The 23,907-nt window shown below is 50.3% G+C and overlaps 8 protein-coding genes across 8 annotated transcripts; 4 read left to right on the forward strand and 4 right to left on the reverse strand.

The window, feature by feature from the left end:
- Nucleotides 1-95: 95 nt before the first annotated feature.
- On the reverse strand, nt 96-3,736 carry PEX2_034610 (pyruvate carboxylase; the record flags this gene model as incomplete). Its single annotated transcript, XM_016740736.1, has 2 exons — nt 96-203; nt 266-3,736. 2 exons carry the CDS (start codon nt 3,734-3,736, stop codon nt 96-98), a joined length of 3,579 nt encoding a protein of 1,192 aa, XP_016601349.1.
- A 2,725-nt stretch (nt 3,737-6,461) lies between these two features.
- Nucleotides 6,462-11,871, reverse strand: PEX2_034620 (uncharacterized protein; the record flags this gene model as incomplete). Its single annotated transcript, XM_016740737.1, has 6 exons — nt 6,462-6,791; nt 6,842-11,062; nt 11,129-11,500; nt 11,584-11,610; nt 11,739-11,759; nt 11,833-11,871. The coding sequence occupies 6 exons, from the start codon at nt 11,869-11,871 to the stop codon at nt 6,462-6,464; spliced, it is 5,010 nt and encodes a 1,669-aa protein (XP_016601350.1).
- Nucleotides 11,872-13,487: 1,616 nt separating this feature from the next.
- PEX2_034630 (carboxylic acid transport protein) lies at nt 13,488-15,199 on the forward strand (the record flags this gene model as incomplete). The annotated part of the gene is made up of 4 exons (XM_016740738.1): nt 13,488-14,044; nt 14,101-14,231; nt 14,290-14,468; nt 14,528-15,199. 4 exons carry the CDS (start codon nt 13,488-13,490, stop codon nt 15,197-15,199), a joined length of 1,539 nt encoding a protein of 512 aa, XP_016601351.1.
- A 1,980-nt stretch (nt 15,200-17,179) lies between these two features.
- On the reverse strand, nt 17,180-17,959 carry PEX2_034640 (60S ribosomal protein uL5; the record flags this gene model as incomplete). The annotated part of the gene is made up of 3 exons (XM_016740739.1): nt 17,180-17,306; nt 17,372-17,769; nt 17,957-17,959. The coding sequence occupies 3 exons, from the start codon at nt 17,957-17,959 to the stop codon at nt 17,180-17,182; spliced, it is 528 nt and encodes a 175-aa protein (XP_016601352.1).
- A 381-nt stretch (nt 17,960-18,340) lies between these two features.
- PEX2_034650 (small nuclear ribonucleoprotein-associated protein) lies at nt 18,341-19,283 on the forward strand (the record flags this gene model as incomplete). The annotated part of the gene is made up of 6 exons (XM_016740740.1): nt 18,341-18,358; nt 18,432-18,440; nt 18,499-18,570; nt 18,627-19,035; nt 19,094-19,138; nt 19,201-19,283. 6 exons carry the CDS (start codon nt 18,341-18,343, stop codon nt 19,281-19,283), a joined length of 636 nt encoding a protein of 211 aa, XP_016601353.1.
- Nucleotides 19,284-19,575: 292 nt separating this feature from the next.
- On the forward strand, nt 19,576-19,731 carry PEX2_034660 (uncharacterized protein; the record flags this gene model as incomplete). Its single annotated transcript, XM_016740741.1, has 1 exon — nt 19,576-19,731. One exon carries the CDS (start codon nt 19,576-19,578, stop codon nt 19,729-19,731), a length of 156 nt encoding a protein of 51 aa, XP_016601354.1.
- A 401-nt stretch (nt 19,732-20,132) lies between these two features.
- Nucleotides 20,133-20,879, forward strand: PEX2_034670 (pyruvate transporter MPC1; the record flags this gene model as incomplete). Its single annotated transcript, XM_016740742.1, has 4 exons — nt 20,133-20,205; nt 20,389-20,461; nt 20,568-20,726; nt 20,825-20,879. 4 exons carry the CDS (start codon nt 20,133-20,135, stop codon nt 20,877-20,879), a joined length of 360 nt encoding a protein of 119 aa, XP_016601355.1.
- A 656-nt stretch (nt 20,880-21,535) lies between these two features.
- On the reverse strand, nt 21,536-23,842 carry PEX2_034680 (putative amino acid transporter; the record flags this gene model as incomplete). Its single annotated transcript, XM_016740743.1, has 2 exons — nt 21,536-21,703; nt 21,764-23,842. 2 exons carry the CDS (start codon nt 23,840-23,842, stop codon nt 21,536-21,538), a joined length of 2,247 nt encoding a protein of 748 aa, XP_016601356.1.
- Between the last annotated feature and the right edge of the window lie 65 nt (nt 23,843-23,907).

Below are 23,907 nucleotides of genomic sequence, written 5' to 3' on the forward strand. Positions count from 1 at the left end.
AAAACCATAAAGAACTAAAAACGCTGAGAAATCATTCAAATCACATCACGCATCACAAATCGTGCATGGTTCGGTAGTACAAAGACACTATGCTTTTACGCCTTGCTGATCCTGCAGATCAGGTCCTGGCCATCGACGGAGTCGCCCTCCTTGACCTGGAGGCCGGACACCTTTCCACTGTGTGGGGCGGAGATCACCATTTCCTAGATGAGAGTTAGAAACATATTCATGTCTGTAATAAGAGAAACAAGAGATAATAACATACCATCTTCATGGCGCTCAGCACCGCAATAGGATCACCCTTCTTGACATCGTGGCCATCGTGGATGCGGATCTCAACCACGACACCGCTCATGGGAGCGCCGACCTGGCTGCTATCTGTGGGGTCGGCCTTGGCACGGGCGAGGTTCTCGATCGAGGCCTTCTGGTCATCGACACTAACCTGGCGGACTTCACCGTTGACCTCGTAGAAGACCTCGCGCTGGCCGGTCTGCTCGGAGAGAGGACCGATGGCGAGCAACTTCAGGATCAGGACCTTACCCTTCTCCAGCTCGACGTGGAACTCCTCGCCAATCTCGGGACGGGCAAGGAAGTAGCGGGTTGGCAGAACGGAAAGATCACCGAACTTGGCCACGAACTTACGGTAGTCCTCGAACACCTTGGGGTACATGGCATAACTGGCGACGTCGCACTCGGTGGCAGTGCCGAACTTCTCGCGGATGTCGTTCTTGATCTTGATGAGATCCATGGGCTCCAGGTAAAGACCGGGGCGCTTGTCGAGCTTGCGACGGCCGCGCAGGGCCTTGGTACGCAAAGGCTCGGGGAAGCCGCCGTAGGGCTGACCCATCAGACCTTCGAAGAACTCCAACACGGATCCAGGGAAATCGAGTTGATCGGCACGGTCGAGCACGTCCTGGGCGGACAGCTTGTTGCTGACAATCCAGGAGGCAAAGTCACCACAGACCTTGGAGGAGGGGGTGACCTTGACAATGTCGCCCAGCAACTCGTTGGCCACCTCATAGGCCTTCTTGGTCTCAGCCCACTGCTGTCCAAGACCCAACTGGCTGGCCTGGAAGATCAGGTTGGTCAGCTGGCCACCGGGGATCTCGTGCTCGTAGACCTCGGGGTCGGGGCCAGTCAGACCAGCCTCGAAGGGAGAGTAGAGCAGACGGAGCTGAGCCCAGTAGCTGTCAAGAGCGCGGACATGGCCCAGGTCCAGCTTGGGGTCGTGCTCGGTACCCTGCAGCGAAGAAAGGAGAGCACCAATGCTGGGCTGCGAGGTCATACCGGACAGACTGTCGGTAGCGGCATCCACGGCATCAGCACCAGCCTCGGCACAGGCAATCATGGAGGCAACACCGGTTCCGGCGGAGTCGTGGGTGTGAACGTGGATGGGGAGATCGGGGTAGCGCTTGCGGATGGAGCCGATCAGCAGACGGGCAGCCTGGGGCTTGAGCACACCAGCCATATCCTTGATTCCAAGGACGTGAGGACGCATCTCGACGATCTTGTCCACCAGACCCAGGTAGTACTCCAAGCTGTACTTCTTCTTGGGGTTCAGCATGTCACCACTGTAGCACATGGTTGCCTCAACGACACCACCAGCCTCGTGGACGGCCTTAACACCGACCTCGAGCTGGTCAAGGTCGTTCAGGGCATCGAAGACACGGAAGATATCGACACCGTACTTCTTGGCCTGCTTACAGAAGTGGTAGATAGCGTTATCGGGGAGGGAAGAGTAGGCGACACCGTTGGCACCACGCAGCAGCATCTGGAAGGGAATGTTGGGGACGGCCTTGCGCATCTTGCGAAGTCTGTCCCAAGGATCCTCGTAGAGGAATCGCATGGCCACATCGAAGGTGGCTCCACCCCAGCACTCGAGCGAGTAAGCGTTGCTCAATGCGTGGCTGGTCTCAGTAGCGATGTTCAGCATATCAATTGTTCGCACACGGGTAGCAAGCAACGACTGGTGGGCATCACGCCAGGTGGTGTCCATGATCAAGCAGCCCTTGTTGGCGCGCACAGCGCGAGCGAAGGCCTCAGGGCCTTGGCTGTCCAAGATCTGCTTCCAGCCCTTGGTGCAGGGCGTGGAGATGTCAATAGGCTTGCCTGCGGCATCGTTGAGAACGGGCCGGATGATCTCGCCCTTGAACTTGGGCTCGCCGATCTGGCCCTTGATGCTGCTGCCGTTGACAGCAACGTCACCCAGGTAAGCGAGCAGCTTCTGGGCACGGTTCTGGCTGCCGACGAGGGCAAACAGCTCAGGGGTGTCATCAATGAATGTAGTCCAGCAAGTACCATCGATGAATACGGGGTGGCTCAGGAGCGAAGCAAGGAAAGGAATGTTGGTCTTGACACCGCGGATACGGAACTCAACCAGAGCACGCAGCATCTTGCGGCGGACGATCTCGTAGGTTGAGCCACGGCAAGTGCACTTGACCAGCATAGAGTCGTAGTGGGGAGTAATAATGGCACCAGCAAAGCCGTTACCACCGTCCAGACGGATTCCATTACCACCCGCAGAGCGGTAGACCTCGATCTTACCAGTGTCGGGAGAGAAGCCCTTGGCAGGGTCCTCAGTAGTGATACGGCACTGAATGGCGAAACCGCGAGTAGAGATGCGGTCCTGGGTAAGGCCAAGTTGTTCAAGGGTTGCACCAGCAGCAATCTGAATCTGGGCGGCCACAATATCAATACCGGTGATTTCCTCGGTAATAGTGTGCTCGACTTGAATTCTAGGGTTGATCTCGATGAAGTAGTGCTCATTGCCACAGACAAGGAACTCAGCAGTACCCGCGTTGCGGTACCGAACTGACTTGGCCAATTTCACGGCATCAGACAAGATCTTATCACGAACATCGACGGGAAGGTCCTTGGCAGGAGCAATCTCAACGACCTTCTGGTGGCGACGTTGGACGGAGCAATCACGTTCGAAGAGGTGGACAACGTTGCCCTGGTTATCACCGAGAAGCTGAACCTCGATGTGCTTAGGCTGGTCAAGGAAACGCTCGACGAAGACGGTACCGTTACCGAAGGCGGTGCGAGCCTCGGAGGTAGCACGCTCGAAAGAGTCACGCAGCTCAGCCTGGTTACGCACAACACGCATACCACGACCACCACCACCAAAGGCAGCCTTAATAATGATGGGGAAGCCAAATTCATCGGTGAAGGACTTGACCTCTTCAAAGCGCTCGACGGGGCCCGGAGTTCCAGGGACAACGGGGACATTGCACTTGATAGCAGCGCGGCGGGCAGAAACCTTGTCACCAAGGGCATCGATAGTTTCAGGGGTAGGACCGACGAACACAATGCCAGCCTTCTCGACCTTCCGGGCAAAGTCGGCGTTCTCTGAAAGGAAACCGTAGCCAGGGTGGATCAGGTGGACACCGTGCTCGATGGCGATCTTGATGATCTCATCACCGGCCAGATAAGCACCGACGGGGGTATATTGGCCCCGGTGACCGATCATGTAAGCCTCATCGGCCTTTTGGCGATGCATTGAAAGACGATCTTCGTGTGAGAAGACTGCGACCGTCTGGAGGGACAGTTCGTGTGCGGTACGGAAGATACGGATGGGGATTTCACCACGATTGGCGACTAGAATCTTTTGGAAGTGCATAATAGTCGAGTTGGCCCGCAGACGACGGTGGACTGAGTCCTGGTGGTGCTCATTGTGATCCTCAATGAAGTCGGACTCATCAATGGCATCCTCCGGTTGGCGGTGCGGGGCAGCCATTGTGAATGTATGTGATGAGAGGGGGGGGAGATAGGTTACAAGGGGGGTAGTGGTTTACTAGAGAGGATTTAATTAGATGAGAGGTTCACTCCAGACCTTCCAAGGTTTGTCCCGGTGTAAAAAGCAGAGGGCGGTGACTCACTATAAAAAGCTGGGGGGAGCTATCCGGATCCAATTTCAGGCCGGTTTCGGCAGTTCACTGCACAATCGCTCGCACTGTTTCTCAGTATAAGCAACAGGAGCTATATAATAGAAATTGAATAGAAATTGATAGTAGGGTTGTTGTTTAAGAGATGAAATAGAAACACAAAAAAAAAAAAGAGTAGAAGGTTGGAAGGGGGGGGGAGGGGGGTTTAGATAAAGAGGGGAATCACAGGCCGATCTACATGTCACAGATACTTTCCGGGGGGAGATGATTGACTCCAGGAATGAGGTAACAAGTACATACAGGTTCACCGGCACACCGGAGATGCCTAGAAATTGAGAAAATGATCAAATCGAATAGAATAATATTCAAAATATTCAAATATTCCAATAATGAGATATTGAAATAATGGAATTTATCCTAATCCAATTATCCAATTCAAGAAATAATGTAATTTGTTAAATCTATGCGGGGCTTACCCTTTTGTACTCCGTACTCATACTAATCTACTCCGTACTTCATGTACTAACCCTAGTAACTATACTATATTCCTATTATTCCCTACCCCGGACAACTCCCCATTTCTTGCACGATAACTCATAGCCCTTGCACGATAAACTTCGGGTGGTTTAGGTAAGTCTTTCCGCCAATCTACCTCGGGCCCTCGGGATAAACGTCAACATCTAGGAATGACATAAAGCCATTGATTCGTAGCTACGCGGATATTCGCGGGAAACTAAAAAAGGAGGGAAAAGTCCGGGGGAGACTCGGAGAACTCTCGACAAACACATGTGCAGAGCGAGAAGTGGATCGGACTAATTCGATTACAACATACAAGGTCCTCTTTTCTCTCTCCCCATTCGGGCAAGATGTGACCGAGCCGATATCGACATAATTTACTATGCGCCCAGCTTGAATGGTCCGATCTGACTCATATATTTACCCGACAGATATTTCCAAGGTTAAATAAAATCTTTGATCGGTCATGCGTCCACTAAAATGATCTAAAAGGATTTTGGCGGGCCGATAGGGGCAATCCCATGACGCTATTTGATTTGTGTCGGGACTATGACCTAGATCATCCCCCCCCCCCCCCCTNTCACTCTCCCAAATTCAATCTTATAAAACATTCTACTTGGCACTCCTGGGGGGGATCTCCCGCTTTGTATGACAGGTACTACCAATCTGGGAGATCTTACGCAAAAAAGCGACATTCCGACGCCATTGGCATTAGATTGCCAAGGATGCTCTATACACCCCGAGCTATTCCATTGTGAGCACCACAAGCTGGGAGAATGCAACCTGATCTACTCCGTATGTTTTACCATTGCCTACAACATACTTATTCTTGCAGTGCCCAGAGAAACTTGCAACGCCCTTGCTCTTCTCTTGGCTGATAAGCTTCCATTTTGGGTTTCTGCACTGAGAGATCTGGAAAGCTGTGCAATCACCGCTCGATACGCTTATCTTCCACCACCATCCAACCCAGGAAGTTCCCCCGAGCGATTGACATCAAACTCATCAGGATTAGCCCCTACGATCTGCTGGTCACACTCTTGCATGGACTCGCATCCCCGACGGAAAACCACCGCTCGAAGCGCTTATCTTCTAGCCCGCTAACCTTGGAAGTTTCCCCGAGCCGTTGACATGAACTCGTCAGCATGAACTCCTAAGGGTCCTTTTGTCCTTTTGGTCACACTTCTGCGTGATCTCGCATCCCCGACGGAGAAATCCTGCCCCTTCCTTCCACCGGTGGCCCTTGCTGGCTGCATGATTCTTCCCCGCGGGGCCAAGTCTCACCTGCAGCAATTGAGCCTTTCCCTTTGTCCGGGCCGAGAGGGGAATTCGGTAGCCTCAGCTTGTCGGAACTGTGGAACACTATGCTGTGCGTTTGTATACCATCGGTAGTTCCGTAGGTATCACAGAAGCTAAAAAAAGAAACGTAAATTATGCTTACTTGTTCGTGCCGAGGTGTAAGGAGAGTGGGGAACGGGACAGCATCTCATAGCCTATACAACCTGAAACACCGTCCAATGCTAACCTGCCATCGCACCTCATGGGCAAAGCTAAAACTTGATAAGGCAGTGAGTGATCGGCAGGAAGATTCACCTTCAATCTCATGGGGACAAATAATGCATAGTTGCAGATGATTTACCTTGGCGTCTTGGCGGTACTACATTCTTCACCGAAGACCCCTATGCTCGAATGGATCCGCGTAGGCACACCCTTGGCAGCCTCGGAATTATGGAAAAACAGGGAATTACTGAGGTTACTGCGGTGAGCAGAAAAAAGACTAGGGAAATCGCAATGCTATTACCGAATATCGGGCCATGGCCCAGACTGTTAAAAGCATTAAAAAAGAAAAACGCAAACTTATCAAATACATGCGGGCGAAGTAAAAAAAAAAAAATATCAGAAAGCAAGATTAATGGGTTGTCATGAGTTCCTCCTATGGCACGCTCTTGGCGTAACCATCCCCCATATGAAAATCGTTCCTTTTGCAACCTCGAGGCATCATTTCCGCTGTATGTTACAAATGCAAGAGAAACGGAGAATCAAAAGCAAATACGGTGCACGGTTCTAGAATCCACGATACCCAGTCGCCTGGGGTGTGAGACCGGCGCCGTTGGACTGAGGGCCCTGGGTCAGCATGAGCCGTGAGCCCTGCAAGATGGGAGTGTTGTCCTCCTCTGTGCGAGTGGTCTTCTCGCGGTTCTTGCGCTCCTCGTTGTCCTTCTTGAGCATCTCGATCGATCGGGTCTGCTCGCAGAGGAAGTTGATCATGAAGGGCATAGTGAAGTCGTGAAGACCCTTGCGCCATGAGATCTCCATGATGACGTCGGGGCGGATGAGGTCGTAGCAGGCATAAAGCATGCCAACGTAGCACTCGCGGCTACCAATATCGACAAACTAGTTCCAATTAGTAAAGCCTCAGGAAATGTCAAAGTTAGGAAACTTACGTAGCGGAGAAGATCCTCTACAATCTCGGGTTTGGCGGAGATAGCAGCGGTCTCAATGGCATCTTTGTAGAGCTTATCCTGCTTAGAGAGTGCGATCGACTTATCCCAGCGCTTGTTGTTGCGGTAAATGTTGGCGGCAATTTGGCGGAAGAAAATTAGGTCGTGCTTCTCAAGGCGCTGGGCGAGAGCCACAGCATCAAAGTTGTCATTCTGGTCGACAGAGTCCTTGAGCAACTTGTGGTCCTCCTCCTCAATCAGAAGCTCGTTGATAGCGTCGTTGACGGCCCGCTTGTTCTGGGACTGGACATTGAGCAAGAAAGGCTTGATCAGGGGAATGTTGTCAGAGCTCTGGAAGATGCGAACAACACGGTTCACATCGATGCGAGCGGTCAGAACTTGAAGCAGATCAGTGAGCAGAAGGGGCTGCTCCTGAAGGTAGAAGTTCAGCGCCCGGTAGTAAATCTCCAAGTTGGCAACCTTGACGACAATGTCCTTGAACGAGTGGTGTTCCCAGGCATCGGCTGCACGCTCCATCATAGCGAGAGCAGCATTGTCCCATTCATCGTAGTGGCAGTACAGGAACACCAGCTCCGGCCAGAGATTGGCTTCCTCGGAGGCCCGTATCATCTTGGGGATGTTGATGCGGGACCAGAAGAGCTTCAGGTGCTCCATGACACGGTCTGGGTGGTACTTGGACAGAGCAATGCCAAGCTCAGTGAACATACCCATGTGAGCCCGCTCGAGACCAAGACCTGCCTCCAAGACAGCGATCAGTTCATCGAAGTAACCATTGCGCTCGTACTGGCGAACAAGGCTCTGCAGCTCTTCGGCGTGAACAATCAGGTTGAGACCGCAAATCTGGGCGAGACGGAATTCCTTCTTCTCAACACAAGCCTCGTTGACCTGCTTCCAGACCTTGACGCTGTTGGCCTTGCGGGCACACTCCACTGCAGCCTGGTAGTCCTCAAGGTGAACCAAGGTAGTCGCCAACTTAGCCCAGTTAGAGATGTTCGTGAAGAAAATCTTGGCAGCATGGTGGAAGCCTTCAGCATAAGCCTTGTCACCGGAAGCTTCAATGTCCGCAACATTGGTAGTGCGGAGGAAGTCCTCGAGCTCAGCAAGCTGGTCTAGGCGGGCAAAGCAGAAAGCAAGAGAAGTATCAATAGCCGGCTCACGCAGCGTCTTGCGGGCCATGCGAAGGAACTTGACGAGATCCTCGTCCTTGCCTGCGTGAGTTGCAGTCTCAATCACCTCGTGGTAGTTGGACGGGTCCTCAGCACGGATGTAGGACTCAATGGAATCAGTCACACGAAGACCATCGAGCTGGGCCTTGGCAACCTTGCTCCAAACCTCGGACAGCTCGACACGCTCAGCGAACTCTTGAGCTCGGTCAATGCTGACAATGTTCTCCACAAGCACGTTGACGGCGGCAAGGTAGTTGTTAACCTTCTTGTAGATTTCAAAGGCCTCCTCGTACAGACCAACGCTGATACACATTTCAGCAATCTCATCAGCGGAGAACTCGTTGAGCTGGTGAATGTAGTCCATCAGGCGGCTCTTGTCAGCCTTGGCAGCAGTCAGCATCAAGAGGTTCTGCAAGCTGGTGTTATCACTGAAAGGAGAGGGCTCCAGAATGATCTTCTCGAGCAGCTCAATCAGCTCGCCGGGCAGATCGGCCTCAAGGAACGACTTGACTGCGACAGACACCTTCTCAGGTTCGGTGGATTCGGGAACCGCGGTGGCAATGACCTGGTCCACAAGAGAACGCCGGCCCTCATTGTTCTCGCTGAGGACAAAGGTCCAGATCTCGGGATCGGCACGCTCAACAAGGTAACGAGCTTGGGCACGGAACATGGAGTTCTCGTTGGTGATGCTAATGAGCTCCAGATCGTTCTGGCCCTTGCTGTAGGCAATGTACGCCAGGTTGGGATCACGCTTCTCGCAGTACTTTCCAACAATGAGGGTGTCGTACTGGTCGTTCTCCTTGAGGAACTTCTCTGGGTCGTTGTTGCTGTCAATGTAGATCTTCGCAAGAGCGTTGTAGACAGCCTGCTGCTGGTTGCCAGTGGCAAGAGTGGCCTCGAGGAAAGGCAGAAGCAACTTAAGGCGGTTTCGGCTCTCGACCTCAGTAACGAGCTCGTCAATGGGGATGACAGATGGGTCAACAGTCGAAAGCAGATTCTTGATGATGCTTTCCTCGCAGTCAACATCGAGCAAACCACCAACAACAGAAGGGGCACGGCCAGGGTTGACGCGCTGGACATAAACCTCGATCGACTTGAACTGTTGATTCTGGTAGAGGTACAGGACCAGATCGTGGATAAAGTTGAAACGGTCACAAACGATGATCAGGGGGAGCTGCTCTGTCAGGCGGGCTTCCTTCAGGAAGTTCTTGACCTTCTCGGGGTTGTAATAGTTGCTTTCACGGCAAATACGCTCAACCTCGGTGACCTGGTTCATGGCGGTGGCAGCCTCGATGTACTTGAAGTGCACCTCAGGGTCCTCGCTGAGGTTGACAATGCTTCCTAGGTAGTAGTAAAGACCCTCAGCAGTGCGGTATTTCTCGAAAAGATCGATCAGGCGGTTAGCACCAAGAAGGTCAGAGAACTTGGTGGCAATCTGGACCACAGACTGCAGGTTCTGGCGAATGTTCGACTCCAGCATGGTGTCCATGCAGTCGAGAGTCTGCTCCACAGACAAACGACCGAAGTAGCTCATCAGCCACTCGGGGCTCAGCTTGTCAGTGCGAACAATGTTGCGCTTGATTACAGCCGGGTCATCCGAGTTTTCCAGAGCACGCTGGATGAGACCGGCGTTCTCGCAAAGCTGGGCGATACGAGGACGGTCAAAGTGTGTGAAAATCTCGTTGCCGAGGATGGCGTCTGCGACCTGGGGGGCGTTGACGAGGTTCATCTCCAGAAGACGAGTTTGCAGATGGCCATGCTCGGGCTTGTTATCCTTGAGAGCGTCCAGGAGGAACGAAGTGGCCTGCTGGATCATGTTCTGTGACAGGAACACGTCGACAACGCGGTCAAGGTCAACCAATGCGCCGCTTTCTTCATTAGCGAGCTGGGTAGCAAATTCGGCACCCTTCTCAGGGTTGACGCGAACAATGTGCTGGAGCAGCTGGGTGTAGTCTGGCTGGTATCCAGCTTGCTTAGAGTATGCAAGGATCTTGTCGAACTGACCAGTCTCGGCGAATCCAGCAACAACCTTGTGGGGAACATTAGCTTGAAGATAAACGGTCAGGGCAAGGGACATGTCGTATGGCCGAATAATGTCACCAAGCTCCTCAGAGCCCTCTAGCTTCTTTTCCTGCATCCACTTCTCAAGCAAGTGCTTGCGGTTCTGCTGTAGGACAGGTCGGACAAGCTCAACACTTTCGTACTTGTTAAGCGAACCCTTATCCAGTAGCATACCGAAGTACTGCAAGATAACCGACATTTGACCAGTTTGAGGAGCGCTCTTGAAACGGTTGATGGTTTCCAGAGTGCGGAGGAAACCACGGGGAGAGTTGGCGGCAATCTTGGCGGCTTCAGCGTAATCCTGCGAGGCCATAAGAGAGTCAAACTGCTGCTGGTACAGGTGGTCCGCGCCTGGAAGGCCGGCCTTCGAGGCAAGTTTGATAGCAAGACCAGACATGGCGGGGTTCTCCATGAGGTACTGGATAATATTGGTTTCGTCAACGCTAACGGCCAGGACCTGGCCCTTGCGGTTCACGCCGACCAGACCGGCTCCCTCAGAATCCGGAGTCGTAGTGAAGATCGTCTCGCTGGAGATGCGGTTCATGAAAATACAAGTGCCAGTCTCGAGATCATAAAGGTGGATGAAGCCGTATTTCGTAACAAGGTAGACCACGTCGTACTTGCTGGACACCTGCATTGCGACAGGGAAATCATTGACTGCCTCTTGTGGGAAGTACACCTCGACGGCCTTCTTCTGGAAGCGAGGGTTGGGTTCTTGGTGGTCGATTTCGGCGATTTGCAGCTTGGCGCCCGTTTGGGTACGAACTGCGAAAGTGAAGAGGCTGTGAGGTAGGGGGGAGCCCTCGACGGTAATGTTGGCGAAAGAGGCGGCGTGACCTTCGATAAACTGAGAGATCCCGCGCTCCTTTGAGTAAAGCTGCATCGATCCGACGACCCGGCCCTGCTGCTGGCTAATACCGACCACAACCATCCACTTCTCCTCGGCGTTGACGCGGTAGTTGATAATTTGGCATCCCTAAATAGCGCCCGCAGATTAGCATACTAGGCTCCCATTATTATCTCCACATCGCAAATCACATACTGCAAGGTTGGGAAGTCGATCGAACACCTTGACGGGGTTCTGCTGTGTGGCATCGTAGACATCCCAGTGGTAGACTGCTGAGTCGGTGACCAGACCGAGGGACCTTTCGCTGAACCACTTCCAGTAGACAATATCTTCGTTCATATTCGCCGACTTCAGCTTTTGCCGCGCGCCAAGGTCAAAGATCTGAATGGTGCGGCCCTGAGCCTTCAAGGCGATGATGTTCTTGTTCCAATGCATGATCGCACTGTCGGCGTTGATGGGGCGTCGTAGAACTTCATTGTTGTTCTTGAGGTCGATAATGATAACTTCTGGTTTGCTATCCTCATCCAGCTTTTGACGAACACAGACGTAGTGATCAGATTCTAGTGTCTAAAGCGAAAGATTGTAAAGTTAGCCGGGCCTTGTCACCCATGTTTTGAGGGTCAGTCGCAAAGCGACAGTAGACAACTTACACATGAAGTGAAGCCAATTGATGCCGGCTGTAAGTATAAACGTTAGTAACAGTCCGAAGATATCCAGGCATATTGCGAGGCGCGGCCGGTGCATCCGTCTCGAAGCTCGACCTCATCACGAAACATCGCCGGTAATCATGGTTGAATGTACATACCGCAATGCCGACAGAGGTCAACTGTAGAATTCAAGCGCAGGTCAGTTTCAAAGCTTCAATCGTTATGAGATAGAGATGAGGGGTAACCACGTACATTGACCAGCTCTGTGAACTTGATAGGGAGAGGTGCCATATTTACGTAGGCCGCAGTACGACCTAGTCCGCCGAATGAAACGCCACGCAAAGAAGGCTGAAGAATTGAAGTATGATGAAAAGGGGTGATGAAATGCGAATGTCACGAGGAAGAAAAAAAGAAAAGAAGAAGAAGATGTATGAAAAGAGGCGGGGGGGTAGAGATCTGGTAGATGCGGAAGTGACCTCAGGAGGCCGCTGCTGTCGTTGCTGAGGTGTCGCTTATGGGCGGTCACGTGATACGGGGGCTTACCAGATCGCCTCTTTCAGATGCAGTGTTTGTAAGTAGGAAATATAAAGAAAGAGAAACCAAAGTGAAATAGAGATAGCAAACTTGCTGGCATCTTGTTTGTCAGATTAATCTGAGAGAAGTGCTGTTAATTCAAGTTCATACATCTTCTATCTATATTGGAGGTATACCTGACCGCCCTCCGGATGCTCCAATGTTTACTACTACAAATTACACGTAGGTGGCTCTTACCACTCATCCACCTGGCCACGTTCTCTAGTATTTCTTTGTTTCTCTTATGACCTGGGTCAAACACTACTGCATCACACACTCTACTCTTTAAACAACACTTATTTTTTTATAAATGCAAGCCATTGACGCCTGCATGAGGATATAAGCTAACCTTCAACCCGTGGACCCTAAAAGCAAGGAATGTGCATGTTCAGCCAGTTTTACGTTCCAACCGTTGCAAGTAGCCTCCCGCGGCTAAAGCCAAGACTTCCGAACTCAGGAGGTTCCAGGATTGGAAATTGGAAATTGGCCCCTTAACCAGATCCACTCTAGCGGAGTCTGTCACCCAACCATTACAATTGCTACAAATATCCGGACGTCATCATGTGAGCAGCGCCTAGGTCCCTGCGGTATTTTCTCGATATAAAGTCATTTAACCACTAACCCCAACTCCAGTGGCCCCCCCAATCCAGAACACCTCCCCAGACTAAGGCAATGTAGCCGACTGCTAACAGCCCACTAGAGCCCCGAAGGAAGTTGTTCCGATGGTCTTGGCCCTAAACTCACGTTAAAAACCGAACCGGAGCCACTGGAATGCATATCGGCCCATTCTTACTCAAATTTCTCGGCGCAACCGATCAATGACCATGCACACAGCGCCACGCGGCTTGTGGGTGCTTGTCTATGTCGGCTGAGCCAAGTCCAGAAGGATCTCTGGCCAAGGTCATCCCCACGCCAAGCCAGCCTTAAGGTGTGCGGTGCGGGATGTTGCTTATATCCTGTTCTGGCATTGGAGGCACGGTGCTTCCAAATCCTTGGCATCTGCTTGGCTCCCTAGCGGAGTGGTAACTTACCCGTCCGAAACTCGGGGCATCCTGGGGTGCAGTAGCATTAATTGTTCCCATCACGAGGGAAATGCGGGATGTAGATGCGGGGGTAGATCGCGGTGTGTGACTATAAAATGGTGAGCGCAGACGTAGAAATTGGAAGGAATATGCCTAAGATCCCCCGGTTGAATACCACAAAGTCTACTATCAAATTTTCTGGGCTGCTTTGTTCAAAGTGATCTGATTGTTCTATCGGTTATCTTGTCTTGCCTACTTCTTCTGTCTTCTTGACTTTTTTTACTTCTTTTTTCTTCTTGGTAGATTGCTATAATGGCGTCTTCCAATGAAAGGGCAGATCCCATTCCGGATGGTATGTTCGCCACGGCACGTCAGTCCATCGGAGATCTCTTCATCTGGAAGCAGCGTGTCGAGGTCACCAATGAACATGGAGAGTCATACGCAGAATGGCAATCGCCAGAGCGCATTAAGAATCCTTTCAGTCTGATAGCGCAGCTTTCAGCTCGAGACTGGCTGTTCTTTATAGTGGGACTCACTGCCTGGACTGCCGATGCATTTGATTTCCATGCCCTCTCCATCCAGACAGTAAAGCTGGCAAAATACTACGACAGAAGCAAAACAGATATTACGACTGCCATCACTCTGACTCTACTGCTAAGAAGTGTAGGAGCTGCATTTTTTGGACTCGCTGGTGATAAATATGGCCGTAAATGGCCCATGGTGCTCAATATGATCATTCTAGGAATCTTGCAAATTGCCACTATTTATAGTAAGACCTTCCAGCAGTTCTTGGCTGTGCGAAGTCTCTTTGGTCTTTTCATGGGTGGCGTTTATGGAAATGCTATCTCGATGGCTTTGGAACATTGCCCGTGAGTATTATCCTCCACGGCTCGTTGACTTTTTTGCTAATCTTCCTCCAAACCAGTGTCAATGCGAGAGGTCTTATGTCTGGAATCCTTCAACAAGGTTATTCAATGGGATACGTATTTGCAGCATGTGCCAACCTAGGTGTTGGCGGTGGAACAGAAACTTGGAAAACCGTATTCTGGATTGCAGGTGAGTCTAAATCCCATTGAATACTATCTGCCTACCACTAACAAGTTGTCCTATCTAGCCGGTATCTCAATTACAGTTGGTCTCATTCGCATCTGCTTCCCCGAGTCGCAGTCCTTCGTCGAAGCCAAGAAAGCTGGCAAGCGAACAATGAATGCAGGCGAGTTTTGGCGTGAAACAATAAGCATGTTGGGCAAGGAGTGGCGCATGTGCGTTTACTGTGTCATTCTCATGACTTGGGTATGTTATGGCCGCTATTCCAGCTCCTAACCACATTTATCTAATTTATCCCACGATAGTTCAATTTCTATTCCCACACATCCCAAGACTCGTACACCACATTCATGCTCACTGCAAAGGAGCTTGATAATGACGGCGCCTCTCGGGCTTCTATTCTGATGAAAACAGGGGCCTGTGTGGGCGGAACCATCATCGGCTATCTGTCCCAATTCTTTGGTCGTCGCCGAGCCATCATCGTCGCCGCCTTTGTTTCTGGGGTCCTCATCCCGGCATGGATTCTCCCAGAAGGCGAAGGGTCTCTGAGTGCGACAGGATTTTTCATGCAATTCTTCATTCAGGGAGCATGGGGCGTAATTCCCGTTCATCTGGCCGAACTGTCTCCCCCAGCATTCCGCTCTTCGTTCACGGGTCTGACATACCAGATTGGAAATATGATCTCCTCGCCATCGTCGCAGATTATAAACGCAATCTCTGAATCCACATTTATCACTAGTGCAAGCGGTCATCGTGTTGAGGCCTATGGGCCTGTGATGGGAGTTGCCACTGCCATCATTGCTCTTGGTATCATGGTCACTACTGCTGTTGGTCCTGAGAAACGTGGTCGCCGGTTCGAAAGTGTTGTGGCTGGAGTTGATGAGGCTGCCAATGCCAAAGCCATGGATTTGGAAACCGGTGAGGATGATCATAAGCCAAGTGACCAGACCATTGAGATGGCGGATCGGAAAATGTAAATTGGATGCTGGTGGTGATTGATTTTCGAATCGACACAATTTCTAGTCCTTTCGCCGTTCTATGGAGTGCATTATAGAGAGGCCTATACCTACTATATTCTTCATCTTACCTAGGTAATTTAAATTATGATTTACGTCAAGGACAACAGAAGAAGAGCGAGATAATAATTGACATTATACCCAACCCTTCGCATGGCCCAACGGCTTTAGGGTGTTGGGCCGCACCATGTAAAACACAATCCCACATGGACCATGTAGAATTATACAAATTACTTTGAGTAAAGTCATTATACCTCAACCACAGTAGTATTTAGGTAACAACAAAGCTAGCTTATGTTACTTGTTTTTTGATTTTATATATTTGAGGGGTGGTTAATTTGCAGATAATTAGTGTTTAAAGTTATTACACTATCATCTTTTAGTAGGGTTTTCAATTTCCAACTCCAATATAGTACAAATAGTTTTTCTTTACCAAATAATTGACTTCCATCAATAATTGATTGGACTTGTCTATAATTTCAAGTTGCGTTCCTAATATTCAACATTGTAGTCGTGATATAAGGGTTTTACTCAATGTACCTTGTATATGGGCATCGCATGCATATAAAAGGTACATTTCTAGACCTTGGAGTATGTTTTGCCGAATATTATTATCTTTCTTGGGGTGTTCGAGCAATCTTAGACAAAGCGCATACTATTTCTTGTGCAGCAAACCCTAGCTATAACGAACTAATTAAGACACAAAAAAATATCTGTTAAACCGAAGTACCCTGCACCATATATATCTTTGGTGTACTTGAAAATTTATACTCCAAAAAATGTTCAAATATTACTCCGTTTCTATATTTATAGCTTCCTCGCCTATAATAGCCTACACAAACTTTAAAACTGACTTACTTATTATTCCGAAATGAAGGACTGCAGTCACTGCTACTCTCGGGGAGCGGATAGGTGAACCGAGCTCATAAGAGTAGGGGTCGACCAGCAAGGCTTTTTATTTGATAGAAATTGGCTAATTAAGCTCCGATAAAATGTTGGAACGTTGTGCGGGAGAGGTCGTCAATTAACGAATTCGTATGAAGGGGAAAATAATATCACTATGGTAGATTAAATGAAGTATCCTGTAGTACTATATTAGTCTCCAAATACAGGCTTCCATATCTCCAAAATATTTTATCAAAGTGGTTCAGACGCCTCAAAGGCTATGTCAATTCAACAGTCAAAGCACTTACCGATAGCTCTCTATTATGGATAGAGCGAAGCCGGTTATAGTAGACTCCGGAGTAGAAATGTTCGAGTCTTCTTGGCTGCATGGCTCCGAGTTCGTATCATTGTGCCTCGATCTCGGCTGGAGGATGGGCTATTTCGCATTGCTGCACAGGGTGATGTTCAAGAGGCTGCCCGGTATTACCGCGCATAAGCGTGAGCAGTACCCATGTCGGCGTTATCGTCATATCGGAGGACCGTAAGGTCACTCTACAAGCTACGACCGGTTTACTTCTATGCCAGGCAAATGGCACCTACGAGGATAGGATAAGGACAGACAAGATAGGCCAGAACAAGGTACCCAATCCACCACGAGAATATTCTCGCTGGGAAAGAGACCGACTCTTTGACGAAGCCCATGAGGCATTCTCAAGCAAGTCTTGGCTAGACACTAGGTCGAAACCCAGTGTCCGCCATCCAATTCAACAATGGTTATGCGGAAAACATCACCTCTCGTGAAGCCTCATTGTGAAAAGGGAAAAGCAGCAGTAAAAGGGTAATAATCAATTCATGTCTCTCCCACGCCTATCCTGGTTGCCGGAGTACAAAATCAAGACCATGTTGGATGCAGAGATCAAAAGGGGCCCGCTGACTGGCAGTGGGGTGCCCGTCCACAAATTTTGTTTCCTCGAGTACTCGGGATAATTTTTTGGTTCTTGTCGAGTACCTCGTACTTCACAGGCCCTACCCAGCCATTATCTCTTATTTGGAGACTTAACGGATAATTCCATCGTACTTGGTCTTGTACCACTTCATGGTCTCGGTGGTGGTGATGCGGTGGTTGACACCGATCTTAGACTGGCAGCGGCGGCGCTTGGCAACGCGGGCACCGGGGCGGTCCCTAGAATAGTTTGTTAATATCCAGAGTGAATTGCCACAAAATGCTGTTTCCAGTGGAAAACTCACATGCAGACGAAGAAGTCCATGCCGTAGATACCAATGCCGGGATCGTACTTGATACCGAGATCGATGTGCTCGCTGATACCGAATCCGAAGTTACCGGTCTCAGAGAAGTTGCGCTTGCGGAGCTCGTACTCCTTGACCTTGAGGCCACGCTCGAGGATCTCCTCGGCCTTGGCACCGCGGATGGTGACGTGGACGGAGATCTTTTCGTTACGGCGGATACCGAAGGTACGGACGGTGTAACGGGCCTTGCTGTAGACGGGGGTCTGACCGGAAAGCTGCTCGAGAACCTTGGCGGCACGAGTAAGTCTATCACCGGACTCTCCGACGGAGATGTTCAGGACCAACTTCGACAAGCGAAGGGATCGGCAGGGGTTCTCGGCCTTAGCAACTTGGGCGGACTGCATCATGTTAGTGTCAGTTTATGGACCGTGTATCTATTCAAAGAATGGATGTATTTGAGGGACATTGAAGATTAGGTGCGCGCAAGCGGAAATCTCCAGGTTGTGACCCAGATCAAATGGAATGAAATAAAACAATACAATCGATCTGGAATGTGTGGTTTGAATTGCAAGGAGCTGTACATACCATGACGGCGGTTGGGCGTGAAGTGGTTGTCGACTGAGGAGACAAGAGTGATCGCGGAAAAAGAGAAAGTGTGGACTGTGGGCTCCTACACGTGATTTGGAAGCCCTGATCTTTGCTTAGATAATGAGCCTAATTTTAGCGCTTAGTCATTGCGACCTTTTACTCTCGTCGTGCCTGAGGCATCACAGGGCTTGGGTCCGAGCTGACTCATAACTTAGGTAATCCATTATCAAGAACTGGCAGCACTCGACAAGCTTGAGCTTCACATCTTTGATGGGATCTCGCACCTTTGCTTCATCCGCCGCAGTAGAAAGACTTTTTTCTATCTACTGATCTCTATTATTTGGTCTGTCAAGTCGCATCCGTGCGCGCTCTCTAGCCAACATGGCTTCCCACAAGATGGTGAGTTTCTCGTCCCCATTTGCACCCCCGAAACCCGTGCGGTCAATGGCTGTCGCTAACCTCTTTCATTTAGCAAAACCTTGTGAGTCCGGCTCAACTCACTGCTGGTTATCGATTGGAATATCTAACTTCTCTTCCAGATTAACTACCGGATGCGCGTAACATTGAACGATGGACGTCAAATGACCGGTTCCATGCTTGCATTCGATAAGGTATTTCTAACTACTTCCCAAACCGAGGCGCTTAGACTGACCTTTATTCTCTCTAGCACATGAACCTTGTTCTCGCAGACACAGAAGAATTCCGTCGCATCAAGCGGAAATCCAAGCCCACTGCCGGTCCCACAAACGCCCCGCTGGTCGAAGCGGAAGAGAAGCGAAGCCTCGGTCTGACTATCGTGCGCGGTACTCAAGTCGTGTCTTGCTCTGTTGAGGGTCCTCCTCCTGCTGACCCCTCTGCTCGACTTGGAACTGCCGGACCCGGCGCAGCTGCCACTCTTGCCGCGGGCCCTGGTATCAGCAAGCCCGCTGGCCGCGGCCTGCCTATTGGACTCGGAGGCCCTGCAGCCGGCGTTGGTGGACCCCCACCCCCAGGTGGCTTTGGATTCCCCCCTGGCGGTTTCCCCGGTGCCCCTCCTCCCGGCTTCGCTGGACGTGGAGGCCCCCCCGGCGGACCTCGTAAGTACTCCCATTTGCCTTTACTGACTGAGACTCAAATTGACTGTTTCCTTTCTAGCCGGTTTTGCGCCTCCCCCTGGATTTGCTCCTCAAGGTGGCCCCCGTAAGTTTGCGCCCAAATAATTCTCCCATTGCATCACCCATACTGATATTCCATTCTCATAGCTGCCGGTTTCCAACCTCCTCCTGGCTTCCAGCCTCCCGGTCAGGGACGTGGATACCCTCCTCCTGGATTCGGTGGCAGGTAATTGGAAATGTGCACAGAGGATTATTCTATGCTTTTAATTATCGGCGATCTGATTTCACCCTGAAAGGAACAAGGGCGGCTCAGCGCAGAATAAGAACCATTGTCAACGCCTCCAGCGAGAGATAACGATACGCGGACAGGCTAGATTACCCCAACTTCTACTGGGCAAGGCGTTGCGGCGCATGGATGGAGGTCGTGTCGAGGAACAGGACAAAAAAGACCAAAATCCTTTTGAATTACGCATTAAGTCAAAAAAAATATGCTAGCTTTTTAAACGCGGCCTTTTCATTCAAATGCGTCTAATATCCCAATTCTTCGTGTTCACTTTCTGTTTAAAATATGCCGTGTCTTCTATATTGGATGCTGTACACACCTGTCCTGCAAATTTACCCCATATATCCTACCCTCCTTCTACTCTTGCAGTGCCTGCATATAAGGACTATATGTAGCAGCCTTGCTCTCGTGTCTTACGGCACCTGGCTTTTCTCTCCATCCGTCATCTTTTGAGCATTAAATCGTAATATGGAGGTGGATTTTAGGTGCTCAACGCGAAGGACTGATCCAATATATATTCATATTGCTTGTCTTAAATTGCGCCCGAAAATCACAATATATGAAGAATACGACTAGAAGCTACCATATCATACATAATTATTGATAGTTCCTAGCTACATCCAAATAAAATGATAATAGACTTAAGAACCATCAGTTTTATCGAAGATGATATCGTAGTAAGGTAGTTCACGTGACACGGCCGACGCCGGTTGAGTCGAGTACTTCCGCATCATCCAGATACCGACCTTTCCTCCCCCGAATCCATTCCCGTGTGATAACTCTCAGCAACTTCACGATGGCTGCTGTTATTAAGGCAATCAACGCCAAGATCCGTTCCAACTCGGTGCTGGACTATGTCTGCTCAACCCGTACGTATCGATCCCAGTTTCCCTTCCCGTCCCGAGATCGGCCAACGGCGAATGAGACCGAAGGAGAATAAGCATTGGACGCGATGTCGAGGATGAGAGGAACACTCCCGGGCTTGCACTTGAACAAATCAATAAATCGAAAATGAACTGCACAGATTGCTGACAATCAATGGCGCTTCCTAGACTTCTGGGGCCCCGTCTCCAACTTCGGTATCCCCATTGCCGCTGTGATGGACACACAGAAGGATGCTGAGATGTAGGTTCTTATCCGACAAATGATGGGAGCTTCGGCTTTCGTCTTCTGCGTTACCCTTCGCTGCAATAGTCTCAGAGCAACTGTACTGATACCTCTGTCTTCACAGCATCTCCGGCCCCATGACCGGTGCCCTTGTTGTCTACGCTGCCACCTTCATGCGCTACTCCCTCGCTATCACCCCCAAGAACTACCTCCTCTTCGCATGCCACTTGACCAACTTCGGCGCCCAGACTACCCAGGGATTCCGTTATCTGAACTACTGGAAGTACGTTTCATCCCTTAAGACCTTGTTTGATTTTTGGCTTTTGTTTTTGTCTACAACCATCATATAATCCTAGTTATTAACCTGATTCTACTTTGCAGGTGGGGAGGTCGGGAAAAGCAGCTCGCCGAGCAGGCTGCTAAGGGTGGCGCTTAAGAATCGCCCCCGGGAAGAAATTGTTTGTGCTTTTTCGGTTTTCATTGGGGCTAATAAGCATCTGTCTCGTTTCGTAGCATTGCACCTTCCCACAAATATGGTTTGCTGGTTTCTGCCTTGCGGCCAGATGAGTATCGGACAATGACAAAAGAGGAGGCATATAGAGGGGACTTGCGGTTTTGAGGAAGACGCTTAGATATCGGCGCTGGCTGCACTCTAGTTCCGGTTTGCTGATAGTCACTGTACATAGGCTTTATATTATTGCGCTCGAATCATATTCCTTTTATGGGATGACCTAGTTCTTGATCATGACAACCTCGACATTTGGTGATAGGCTGGGTGTGTTATTTTTGATTTATTTCTGATCCGATGAACTTCTAAAGAAAGCCCCATAAATATGACCGAGTAGATAGTCCCCAAACTTAGATAATATGTATACAGAAAGAGTAGTCTGACCCCAATATTTGCCGACTATACTGACAATTTGACCAAGACTGTGAATGAACATCACAAGTATGCCCTCCGCCCATGTGTTGAAGCAACATATGAAAACCCAATGATAGATATATGCCAGCCTAGGGTTGAGATAGAATAAAGAAATGCAACAAGACCTATCTCGTCACGCTCTACAGTAAACCAAAAAAAAAGAAGATTCTTCAAAGAGAGTCACAGTATCCTGGGCTTTGAGGGACTTCAGGGCCCATCCAGCTCATGAGGGTCAGGTACGTCGTATAGACGCAGCATATGGCGCCGAAGACAGCAAGAGTTATGTCGGCAATCGCCTGGCGTTTAGAGCGAGCACAAGCGCGCAGGTGCAGGAGGGGCTATATTGAGTCAGTTATACCGTTCTGTGATGATTAGAAGGATACACGAGAGGGACATACTGGGTATACGTAGATCAATGGAACACAAGCAAAGCTTCCAACCAGCGAAACGAACTTGTCTAGATCATTTGCACCACACCAGGCGATAACGGCACAGACCATAACCAGGAAGAAACGGAAGCCATTCTTCTTCCACTTGATATATGGGTTGTACTTGCCACTGCGAGTGAAGAGCTCGTTTTCCATAATGCGGATAGCGGGGAAGAGCTGCAACGGAGTACTCAGCAGGATGGCAAGTGAGTAGAGGAACTGGACCACGTTGACAAATTTATCATCCTGGGGTAGGTTAAGAAGGATGACGGTCTTCGTTGCCGATCCGTAAGCTGCGTAACTCAAGGCACCGGCAGACAGGAAGATGAAGGTGATCACAACCATGACGCCGGCCAGAACACCAGGGAACCTGTTTGGCTGCTTCATTGATTCTTGAATCGGAATGATGAGACCGATACCTTCGTAGGTAAAGATGGCGGTACCGATGAACATAGACCAGGTGGCTGGGTTGAAGGAAACGACGTCTGCAATGCCACCCTGGTCAACTAGAGTGCTGATATCGTAGTAGTAGATATATAGTAGACCCAAAAGAATGAAGACATCAGCAATGAGGGCGGTAAACCCAAGTTTGCTGATGTCCCGAATCAAAGACAGAGGCAGGAAGATGATCAGCTGCAACAAAACCATGTACTTGATGTCAATGAATGTCACGCATTTGCTCACAGCTAGCACGAATGCCTGCAAATTTTGCGAGACGAAGACGATGTACGCTGCCACAAAGCCTAACTGACTCAGGACAATTGATCCGAGAATGATGCGTCGCATGTGCTTGCCGTATAGAATACCACCGATATCACCGAAAGACCCTTCGATCTTCATGCGAGTGTTGACCAAAAGAATGAAGGCATAATAACTTAGAATCGAGACTCCCAAAAGCACCATGCTACTGAAGAGCATACCGCCATTTAGGAAGGCCCGAGGCAGGAATAAAATACCAGTACCCACAAAGGATTTGAGCAGTAAGAGTACTGCCCCTGTTGCGGTAGTTGTCCCTGCCGGTGAGCGCTGCTTGTGCTTTCTCTTCTTCCGACCCGGTGTTTCAGCCGGCAATAGCGCTGCGTCTTCTCCAGACTCTCTGCCCTCCTCTGGCTCGTCCCAGGCATCAGATGAGAAGTATTCATCCGGCCCTAGCACCTCGTCATCTTCCTCCAATTCTTCTCCAGCGAAGTGTCCATAGAGAGTCAAAAACTCCAAGAAGCTAGTAGTCGGCAGTTGAGGTGCACCATATCCATGGGGCGCCCCTGTAGTTGACCCGTTGGCACTTCCGCGGTGTGGACTTCCAGCTGCTCTTCGTAGATAGTCTCTGCGGAACCCTCCTGGAACCCGAATTGTGTCAATGTCTTCTGTATCAGCCTCTGGCCTTGGTCGGCTGACGCTGAAACTCTTGCTGCGCAAGAACCGCCCAGCGGCTTCGGCCTCGGCATCCTCCGCCCAGCGGTAAACCTGTCGTGTGATATCACCGCCCTGAAGCTGAAGACTCGAGAAGTTGTCCTCACCACCAAGGCTGGTCGCAATTTCCGACTGAGTGTCTGTGTGTTCCGTGACTAGATGCCGTTTGATAACTTCAGGGTCTTCATACGGAGCCATGCCCGGGGAGTCAGCTCCATTTTTGGTATCGAAAGAGCCATACTGAGAGGCCAAAGGCCGGTTATCTAGAGTCGAATGCACCGCAGGGGATCCGTTGTGTCGTGACGGAGTTCCAAATCTCGGTGGCGAGCGCCCAAGGCTTTCTTGGAGTTGGGATGCTAGGATAGAATGACCAGGACCGGGAATCGAGGACGGATTGGCAATCGACCTGGAAAACTCTTGCTCGGTGCTGATATTTGTGACAGGTCGGCTGGCCGCAATACCCTGTCGAGACGACAAGGATGTCCCAAACGAAGGGGAGGGCACTGGGGATGCAAGGCGTGCCATGGAAGCCTGTCTGTTACCAAACTCAGGTGCGGGGGACCTCGAGCGCACCGAGGATGAGACTATCGGCACAGATCGAGTTGGATTTAGGGACGAGCCCTCTCCATTATCCGCCATTTTAAAGGTGGCCTTTGGGTCAAGCTAGCTCCTGACAGGATGCCGTGTTTAGGCTCGGGGAATGG

Source organism: Penicillium expansum (genome assembly GCF_000769745.1).
Source record: "Penicillium expansum strain MD-8 chromosome Unknown contig106, whole genome shotgun sequence".
Lineage (NCBI taxonomy): Eukaryota > Fungi > Ascomycota > Eurotiomycetes > Eurotiales > Aspergillaceae > Penicillium > Penicillium expansum.